The sequence below is a fragment of the Bufo gargarizans genome, chromosome 5 (assembly GCF_014858855.1).
Source record: "Bufo gargarizans isolate SCDJY-AF-19 chromosome 5, ASM1485885v1, whole genome shotgun sequence".
Classification (NCBI taxonomy): Eukaryota; Metazoa; Chordata; class Amphibia; order Anura; family Bufonidae; genus Bufo; species Bufo gargarizans.
Genome location: NC_058084.1, coordinates 34,222,592 through 34,233,328, shown reverse-complemented (window position 1 = coordinate 34,233,328; position 10,737 = coordinate 34,222,592). Strand labels below are relative to the sequence as shown.

At 48.0% G+C, this 10,737-nt stretch overlaps 1 protein-coding gene across 1 annotated transcript; it reads left to right on the top strand.

Moving 5' to 3' along the window:
* The first annotated feature begins 4,319 nt into the window (after positions 1–4,319).
* LOC122937959 (pyruvate dehydrogenase [acetyl-transferring]-phosphatase 1, mitochondrial) lies at positions 4,320–8,519 on the top strand. Its single transcript, XM_044293182.1, has one exon. It carries the CDS (start codon positions 4,366–4,368, stop codon positions 5,953–5,955), a length of 1,590 nt encoding a protein of 529 aa, XP_044149117.1. The 5' UTR covers positions 4,320–4,365; the 3' UTR covers positions 5,956–8,519.
* Positions 8,520–10,737: the final 2,218 nt, after the last annotated feature.

Genomic DNA, 10,737 nt, shown 5'->3' with positions numbered 1-10,737 from the left:
GCTATGTGATTTGCAGCTCCCGCCTCCTGTATATGAATTAATGAGATTTCTCTTCATTGGTGGCGCAGTGGCCACAGCCCCTCCCCTTCTCTTGTCCTCCCTCCTCTCATTGGCGGCAGCGTCAGCAGCATCACAGGGGGGAGGAGACACTGCTTCCTTCTCCCCTGCGATCTGTGCTCCCAATAAGTTATCTGAATATCGGCAAAATACATAACGAAAACGGTCAAAACCCAGAATATCGGCTGATAATATCGGTAAAACCGATAATCGGTCGATCCCTAGTACATATTACTTCCTGCACCTGCCGCCCCCGGCTCCTCCTCGCTGGCCGAGCACAGGAGCGAGGCGCGCAGAGTCGGTCAGCAGTCTGTGTCCAAGCCAAGGTGGGGAAGAGGAGTGAGAGACCCTAACGGCCCAGGCGTCAGAAATAAAGGTTGTACTGTCTGTGTCTTCTGCGGTCCTGGCCCTGCCTGCAAGCTGCGCTGCACATGGTGATGGCCCCCATACAGGAGCAACAAGAAGACATTGCTGTATGGGGGCCACAAGACATTATTATACTGATGGCGGAGGGGTTACAAATTGTTCTCCCATACAGTATAATGTCACCTTGTGACCCCCTTACAGTATAGTTCCTAAGTCCAGACAGTATAATGTCTCCTGGTGGCCCCATGCAGTATAGTGACTCTTGTGCCCCGCTGCCTGCCGAGCGGCCAGCCCGTACAGTATATAATGTCTCCTTGTGCCCCGCTGCCTGCCCGTACAGTATATAATGTCTCCTTGTGCCCCGCTGCCTGCCCTTACAGTATATGATGTCTCCTTGCGCCCCGCTGCCTGCCCTTACAGTATATGATGTCTCCTTGCGCCCCGCTGCCTGCCCTTACAGTATATGATGTCTCCTTGTGCCCCGCTGCCTGCCCGTACAGTATGATGTCTCCTTGTGCCCCGCTGCCTGCCCGTACAGTATGTCTCCTTGTGCCCCGCTGCCTGCCCGTACAGTATGTCTCCTTGTGCCCCGCTGCCTGCCCGTACAGTATGTCTCCTTGTGCCCCGCTGCCTGCCCTTACAGTATATGTCTCCTTGCGCCCCGCTGCCTGCCCTCACAGTATATGATGTCTCCTTGTGCCCCGCTGCCTGCCCGTACAGTATGTCTCCTTGTGCCCGCTGCCTGCCCTTACAGTATATGATGTCTCCTTGCGCCCCGCTGCCTGCCCACACAGTATATGATGTCTCCTTGCGCCCCGCTGCCTGCCCGTACAGTATATGATGTCTCCTTGTGCCCCGCTGCCTGCCCGTACAGTATGTCTACTTGTGCCCCGCTGCCTGCCCGTACAGTATGTCTCCTTGTGCCCCGCTGCCTGCCCGTACAGTATATGATGTCTCCTTGTGGCCCCCATAGAGTATAATAGGGGACACATCTCTAAACCAGGATTGGACATGATGGAATGTCTAGTTCCATGACCAGAGCAGACATCTGCGCCAGCGACAGACCAGATGGTATAGACCTGCATACAATGTCCTCCTTAGCCCTGTTGAATCCATTTCTTCTCATCCAGGAATGGCCCAGTGGATGGTAGAGGGCACCTTGCTGTGATGGACTGTAGCTCACAGGTCTTTGGTATATATCCTGTATACATCGCTGTGTAAAGGTTGTATTAGACCTGCAGGTTTTGCAGATGATTGTTGGGAGGGAAGCGTGCCTTCCCAGATATTGCCTGCTCGTTAGTGGAGGAGACTGCTGCTGTTACATGCAGTGATCTCCTCCACAGTATGAGGAGCAGTGATCGCTTATGGCATCGCTCGTCCCCATGCAGAATCATTTGCCGGCAGCAGATCGGGATTGCACAACACTATCTGCCACCAGCTAACAATGCTTTTTAAACCTGCTGAAAGATTGCAATTGCCTGATCGAGTAATCAGCGGCAGTATTACACTGCCAGATCATCACTAACGAGCGTTCCTGGAAATGATCTGCTCGATAATCGGCTGGTGTCATACAGGCTTTATATCCAGGTAAATTGTATCCGGCCGGGCTGGTCAGGCTCTGGTCTCGGCCCTCCTGCTCCTGCGCTGCCCGGTAAGCTCTGGTTACACAAGCTCTAAAAATACTCGGAGCCCTTCATCCGGCTGAGCGGTTAGTGTAGTATTTCATGGTGGAGGTGACTTCTAGTGTATGCAGGACACATGCCATCTGCACGCTCCAGAGATGATGCATTCACTACACTTCAGTGTCCTGTAGATGTCTGCTCTCCGTGTCTGCCATGTCTATATGCAAATCTGCAGGACTGCTTGGTTTGCAGGAATCCTCGAAGATAGGCCTGAAACGATTACTCGAATTAATCGATTCACTCGACACAAAAAAATCCTCTGATTCGTTTGTGCCATGTGACCACAGAATGTGAGTGAAGAGCTTGCTATTACCCACGCTCTGTGGCCACCCGCCTGCCCGCGCCGCACTGCACTGGATCCTGATGTACACACGTCCTCAGGACGTAGTGCATGTAAGAGCGCACTATGACCTGGCGCTGTGTGACATCAGGTCCCAGTGCAGCGTGGGAAGAAGAGGATGGAAGATCTCTGGAGTGTCGGCAGCGCCCCTACAGGAAAGGTAAGTATTTTAGTCCACTGGCGCTGCGGCTGGGCACTGATGGCTAGGAGGGGTAACGGGGGGGCGACGACAAAGCAGCTGATGAGACGGAGTGGAACTGATGGCACTGGGTTGGAGGGGAGATGATGGCACTGGGGAGGAGCTGGTGGCACTGGGGGCTGATGAGTTTTTATAGAAACGTTCTTTTAATTAGTTTTTTCTTATTAGAGTACTCGATTAATCGTTGGATTTATCAATAGAATACTTGATTACTAAAATAATCGATAGCTGCAGCCCTACTTTAAGAATTAGGATCTTTAGGGCTTTGTTCACATTTCCGTTTGGTAAATTCTGTAGTCTATTCCAGCAGAGGAACAGACTACCGGAGTTCCCGTATCCAGCATGGGCCTGGCATAAATGGCAGCCTCCGGCCGTACAAACACTCTGCGTGCAGGTGTAGTTTTCCGGCAGAAAGCTGCTATTTGTGCTGGAAACCTGCCGAATCCGATTATAGTGAGTGGGAATCCAGCCGTATCCAGCTACGCCTGATACAGTAATCCCGGTAGCCTGTTCATCCGCCGGAAAAGATGACGGGATTTACCAAACGGAGATGCGAACCTTAGACTTTCCATACAGCCCAACGCTTCTAGGAGAGATTAACCCCATAAAATGGGATTCCAGTTGAACATACAACAAATTCTATATTTTTATTTTTTGCCAGATTTCTTCAGAATTCAATATAGCAGTAAAGTAAGGACGCTTTCACGCAAGCAGCGATTGTGAGTCAGAACCACAGAACAGGTGCAGAGCTTTCCCTATACCTTTATCTCTGAGGCTCCGCTCCTGGTTTTCGCTCACAATCGCTGATCAAACACTGACTTTTGGAAAGCAGCCTAAGGGTATGCTGCCTTGTGGGATGCTGGCGGGTTCTGCAAGGTTAAAGGGTTTGTCCAGGATTAGAAAACTATGGCTGCTTTATTCCAGCACCACACCTGTCCATGGGTTGTGTCTGCAGTAGAGCTCAGATACCAGAGACCCATGGACGGATCTGGTGCTTAGTTTGGAAGAAAGTAGCCATGGTCTTGTAATCGTGCACAACCCCTCTAACGCTTCTAGATTCTCTGGGAATGTCTATGCAGAGTTGGCCATGTGGTAGCTCCATGCATATTTAGCACTAGGAATGAGCAAACTTGTGTTTTCAAGTCCGGCGTACAAAGTTCGGGTTATCTAAGAATTCCGTTGTTGATTCCGCTACCACGGACCATAAGTCATCCCTATTTAGCACCAAAACGAAATCAAAAGTAGAACCTATTTATCTGCATTCCCATGACTGGTTCAGATCCTGTTTTTCTAAGGCCCTCTCAAAGAACCATAATCTGACCATGTGAAGAAAACCTTTTATTATCTAGAAGGAGGCCATACACCATAGATAGCCAGGTGACCGCTTGTTTGCCCCACAGCTGTTTCTTCTGATTGTCCCCACCATACTCATGCAAGCTCAACATGTCTGACCCACCTCTTCCCCCACGGTCATGGGCGAGTTGGGACATTCCCATTCAGCGTAGATGGTACTCTTGTTCCACCAGAATAGGCAGGTTCATGTTCCTCTGGGTATGGCTAATTGTAAACCACGTAAAAATGTCCTATTCAAAACGTTTTCATGAAAATGCATTTTGGCAAATGTTGATTGTTCCTTGTTCTTCCGTGTGTAGAATAATATCCTTTTCCTCTCCGCAGGTTTCTCGGGAAGAAGTTGCTCTCCATCCTTACTCCTTGATGCAATGTCTGTTCCTACACAGCTTCTCTTTCCTCTCATAAGGAGTTGCGAGCTGGGCCGGATCTGCAGGTCTGTGTGTTACTGTCACCACAAACCTCTGTGCTGTAGGTCCCGCTATCCATCTCTGAATCCCCTCCGATGTGGAGCAGATGGGAAGCTTTCTTCAGCCTTCCGACGACCCTGGGAGCAATGTTTTCAGCTGCGACAGTATGTGACCACTCCACAACGGTTTTACTTAACGCCTCCCCAGGTCAACAGCATCTTGAAAGCCAATGAGTACAGTTTCAAAGTTCCTGAGTTTGATGGTAAGAATATCAGTTCAATCCTTGGGTTTGACAGCAATCAGCTGCCTGCAAATGCCCCAATTGAAGACAGAAGAAGCGCGGCTACCTGCTTACAGACCCGAGGCATGCTCCTAGGGGTTTTTGATGGCCATGCTGGTTGTGCCTGTGCTCAAGCTGTTAGTGAAAGACTCTTCTATTATATCGCTGTTTCATTGCTACCTCATGAGACTCTACTGGAGATTGAACATGCCGTAGAAAGCGGGAGAGCTCTGCTACCCATTTTGCAGTGGCACAAGCATCCGAATGACTACTTCAGTAAGGAGGCTTCCAAACTGTACTTCAACAGTTTACGGACCTACTGGCAGGAGCTTATTGATCTCAACACAGGGGAGACGACCGATGTCAAGGAGGCTTTGATCAATTCCTTTAAGAGACTTGACAATGACCTATCTTTGGAAGCCCAAGTCGGAGATCCTAACTCTTTTCTGAACTATTGGGTCTTACGAGTGGCCTTTTCAGGGGCTACTGCCTGTGTGGCCCACGTGGATGGCATGGACTTGCATGTTGCCAACACAGGAGATAGTCGTGCCTTGCTCGGAGTCCAGGAAGAAGATGGATCTTGGTCTGCAGTCACCATGTCCCATGATCATAACGCTCAAAATGAGTCCGAAATTCAAAGGCTTAAATCGGAACATCCAAAGGAAGAGAAGAGCGTGGTCAAGCAAGACCGCCTCCTTGGGTTGCTGATGCCCTTCAGAGCTTTTGGCGATGTGAAGTTCAAGTGGAGCATCGACCTTCAGAAACGCGTCGTTGAGTCGGGACCCGATCAGCTGAATGACAATGAATACACTAAATTCATCCCCCCCAATTATCACACCCCACCCTACTTATCTGCGGAGCCGGAAGTGATCTACCATAGATTAAGACCTAAAGATAAGTTCCTCATATTGGCCACAGACGGCCTTTGGGAATCCATGCATAGACAGGACGTGGTGAAAATTGTTGGAGAGTATCTGACCGGCGTCCACCATCAGCAGCCCATAGCAGTGGGTGGTTATAAAGTTACACTGGGACAGATGCAGGGTCTTCTCATGGAAAGAAGGGCCAGGATTTCTTCCGCTTTTGAAGATCAAAATGCAGCCACCCATCTTATAAGGCACGCCGTGGGCAATAATGAATTTGGCGCTGTCGACCACGAGCGGCTTTCAAAGATGCTTAGTCTTCCAGAAGAACTGGCACGGATGTACAGAGATGACATCACAATCATAGTTGTGCAGTTTAACTCTCACGTGGTTGGAGCCTACCAGTAAAACGCTATGCTCTAAACCAGTTTACCGAAGTTATCAAGGCTCCAATGTTTCACTGACCTTTTTGCATCGTTTACTTTTTATTGAGTGGCATCAAATTACTTACTTAGTGCTGTAACTTTTTATTTTACTTTTCTCTGTATGAGAATATTGCATGGCAGACAATAGGTTCTGATTTGGTAGTCTCGCTTGATCCCCTTCAGTTTACTATGGGGATACTGAAGCTGTTATAGACTGTTAGGTTTGTAGTTGCCTGCTAAGCATATGGGGGATCCCGTATAAAGAGGGTTAATCATCTAGAGATCTTCCTTCCATTTCCTCAGCACCAGTAAAGGGGGTTATCCAATATAGTGCAACAGCCCCTCATGTGCCAGGCCCCTCAGAGGGAATATACTTACCCCGGGCCGCTCCTGGTCCCCGCACCGCTGCTTCTCCCGGCGGGAGGGGGGTGTTAAGAAACCAGCCAATGGCAGGCAGGGACGAGGCCCACTGTGCAAGGGGAGTCTGTTCCCCACCTGCCCTTGGCTCCCCCCCCTCCCCCCCCCCCCGACACCAGATGTTTTGATCTGTGTACAGGGAGAAGCAGTGGTGTGGGGACCAGGAGCAGCCCGGGGTAAGTATATTCCCTATGGGGGGGCTGTTGTATGATATTGGATAACCCCTTTAAGCTGACCATTCACATTGGATGTATGTCTTCCAAACCTGCTGATCATGTAATGTGTTTCTGCCTCCTGCCAGATGTTGGGGGGGGGGGGGGGGAAGAAGGGTCTGCATGATGGATTTTGTTGTAGGGAGATAAGCCGCCACAACATATGTATTCCCCGGTCTCTATTGAGAACATATGCACACTCGGCCAGGCTTAGGATGCATGCTTATGGGGTAGTCGAGAGAGCGATTTTATGGCTAAACGAGAGCTTGCCAGACAGCTATGTAATGTGTGTAGCCAGCCTTAAAGGGGTATTCCCATCTCAGAAAGTGAGAGCATATCACTAGGATATGCCCCCATTATCTGATAGGTGCAGGTCCCAAAGGTTGGACCTGCACCTATCTCTAAAACGAAGCCAGCAAAGTGGTGGCCTGCAATGCAGAGTCTGGCCACCACCAGTCGTTCCTATAGGCCCGCCGAAAAAAGTTGAGCATCGCGCTCTGCTTTTTTCAGAATCCCCATAGAAATGAATGGGAGCACACCACACTTGTGCGGTCACACCTTCCGTTCACTTCTAAGGGGCCCACAAAAATGGCCAAGCTTGGCTATTTTCGGCGGCCCCATAGAAATGAATGGAGGCAGTTGCACATTCACGTCACTGGCTGGGTTTACGAGATACATGTGGGTCCCAGAGGTGGCGGTATGCCCCTATTGTCTGAGATGGGGAAAATCTCTTTAAGAACCGTTCCTGTGACTGAAAGACTATGGACACCTTCAGGGCAATTTTGTATGATTTGCATTTTACTCATTTTGGTCTAAAAATATTTTTTTATTGTGTGTATGTGTGTGTTCCCATCATCTGACAGCTCATGTGAGGCCTTATCTCTGATCTTCTCTCCTCATAACCACTCATTATAGCAATAATAATAAAGGCTGATAATAAAATTGCTTTAAGGTCAAGATGTCAGAGATAAAGCTTCATATGAGCTGTCAGCACTGAGAAGAGATAATGCAAACAGACATTTTAACCCTTGATATCAAAAATAAATGAACATTTTTAATAAAGGTTAAGTGGAAAAATTATTCGGCTCAAAATGAGTCAAATTCAGTCATAAATAATTGCCCTGAAAGTGTCCATAGCTTTTAATAAACCAGTACAATCGGCTCTAAGGGTCCAATCACACGACTGTAATGAAGACTGCACAGTACCGTGTGGTCGCTAATCATTAGTTTAATTGGAGCCCGCTGCTGCCTGTATGGCTGTGTGGTGCCCGACTACAGCGATGCCCCAACACGACTGAGCCGTGTGGTCGTACCCTATGACAAGCTCCTGCTTACCGGCCTTGGACTGGGGACTTGCCCCATAGATGTTACTTATATAGTACACTAGCAGAAGGACCCGGCTTCACACGGGTATATTTCATTTAATGTTTGTGTTGTTAAAAGATATTGACAGTATCCACTATAACAGTGACATCTACAGTGCCCCGCCACTTTAAAATGGGACCTCCACAGTACCCCACTCTCGACGGTGACCTCCACAGCAGTTGCCCTTTTACTAGTGGCCCCTGCCCCCTTAACAGTAACATCCCCAGTGGACGCCTCTTTGGGGCTAGGGTTACATGACGACATGTGTCCCGCAACAATTTTAATAATGATGGGCAGTCGCAGCATGTCACGTATCGCAGTGCAACACCATAGACTAGACTATCATTATAAAAATTGTTGCGCTACATTGGTGTGACATCAATGCCGCGCGACACATGTAGTTGTGTCCTATGTGTTGTGTGACTTATTGTCGTAGTGTAGCCCTAGCCTAAAGCTGACCTACAGCAGTGAAGAATAATGGCTGGGTTGTTATGGAAACCTGGAGTAAAACTGTGTGTATGTGGAGACTAAGGGCATGCGAGCGTCTATTGGCTGATAAGGGTCATGTGACCGTGTGTATGGCAGTTGGGATATGAAGAGAAAGGCTTGTATTGGATAATGCAGGTCATATTTTGGGAATATCTCAGGAACGGTACGTCCTAGAGAGCTGAGACCCCCACAAGATTTCTTTCCAGGTAACAAGGGACGTGTATACCAAGTTTGTAGAAATCGATGGTTGCATTTTTGAGTGGTCACGGAAGATACATACACACATATACGTCTATAGATAGTTACATACATATATTTCAAAATCTATAAAGACTTGATAATGCAAAAGGAGAAGACTGTTTGATAGGTTTATTTCCAGGACCCCCGTACTGAGATTTCCCATAAAAAGTACAATATACCGTTACTATTGTCGGCGCTTTCCGTGCTGTCACTTTGGTTCGTGCTCAGCAGTATTGGCCCTGGCCCCAGGGTTTTAACCCTCCAGCTGTAGTGTCGATGCACATGCTCTGATTTGCTGGGGCCAAACATGCACAAAGAAAGGCTCAGCTGCAAATCTGCCCCAGACTGTTCAGATCTACATTTCAGGTTTTTCATGGATTTGCTGCTGTATATTTTCCAGCGAATACTGAAGTCAAAAACCCATAGAGTGTTATCATGAGGGAACTTCAATGTCTGTTTTGCAGAAGTCTTTGTTGCTGTAATTTACGCCAAATTTATCAAATGTCACAGAGTTTGATTAATTTAGTGCACCTTTAAAGGGGCATTTTGGTTAAGTTACCCTTTATCCTTTTATAATGATTAGATCGGTGGGGGTCCTACTGCTGGGAGCCCCACTAATCACGTACCCTGTACCTTCAGTGCTTCCTGAAATATATATATTTTTAATTGATGATAAAAAAAAATGAAAACAACAATTTTTGCGCAAATAAATCCAAAAAATCAAAAATGCCCCCATTTTGCAACAATGTCTTTTATTGCAGGTTTTGACATCCTCCTTGAAGTCTGTGGGGAATATCTGCAATTGACCCACCACATAAACTGATGGGCTGTGGATTTAAAAATCTAGACAGCTTGCGAAGAGGATTTGTTAAAAATCTCACCCGTTCGTCTGCCGCTGTATTCTGCAGCATATTTGCAAGTCCGCAGCAAAGACTAAATATGTGCATTTACCCTTTAGGCCAATTTTATGTTCGGTCTGGCTAACACGCTCCACACGGCGGCCACATACCCCGGACCGAACAACGCGTCTCTGACCTGAACTCGCAGCACCCTAGTGATCTATGGTACTGTGAGTTCTTGCCTGACTGTGGGTCCTACTGGATTGTACTTGTGGGCCGCCAGCAGCATAACTCATTATGAGGCCGTGAGTTCAGGTCAGAGGAACAGCATTTGGTTCGGACAATGTGACAGTCATATGACGTGCGTTTCCGGGACCAAACGTGTTCGTATGACGTTGGCCTTACACTGCATGTCCACTTCTCATTGCGGGATTATTTAGTAGGACTGATTTGGTTTATTGCTTTATACACTCAGCTGCCGGGCAGGGTTTGTGCTTCTGTCCCTCATGGCCACTGTTGGGCAGGTCTTCAAAATCTCTACTCTGAACCCGTAACTTCTGCTGAACCTGTTGGACCTTCATTCAGTTTTTTCCGTAAGCAGGTTGACCTTGGGAGGTATAATGAAGTTGTGTTGCAGGCTTGCCGACTGCCTTTCATAAGCTGGGATATAATTGGAAAGTCTTAACCTAAGTTGAGCATTAGCGCTTGTGTACGGACAGAAAGGAGCGCGAGTGTTTGTACCATGCAGTCGTCAGCATGGGTAGTATATGTACATGCAACTGTGCTATCCATGCCTCAAAGATGTACAGGACTAGAAGAAAAGGGTCCCCTACCCTCTCAAAATCACAAGATTCCCGGCCATGGGCCCTGCTATGTATTTCAGGTCAGTCCCCTCTTCACTTGAGAGACTAGGGGCTGATTCACACGACTGTAGTGCGTCAACCGGATCAACCACGGCTCCCCAGATCTGAACTGGCAACATTATAATGTTATTTCCGATCTGATTGTGGGTCTGTTGTACTGTGCTCAAATCGTCATGTGAGTACAGTGCAATAGACCGAGTATCTGATAGGAACTGACCGTTTCAAAGTAAAGGGGTTGTCCGGTATTGGGGACACTGGTCTAACAGTAATACACATTACAAACATGCATGTACTGCCTTTTGAACATATTTCTCAAGCCCCGTTTTCATCCAGTAAATTC

Bases quoted from the DNA above. Each gene is read 5' to 3' on its own strand.
- LOC122937959 (XM_044293182.1), top strand. From the start codon at position 4,366: ATGTCTGTTCCTACACAGCTTCTCTTTCCTCTCATAAGGAGTTGCGAG.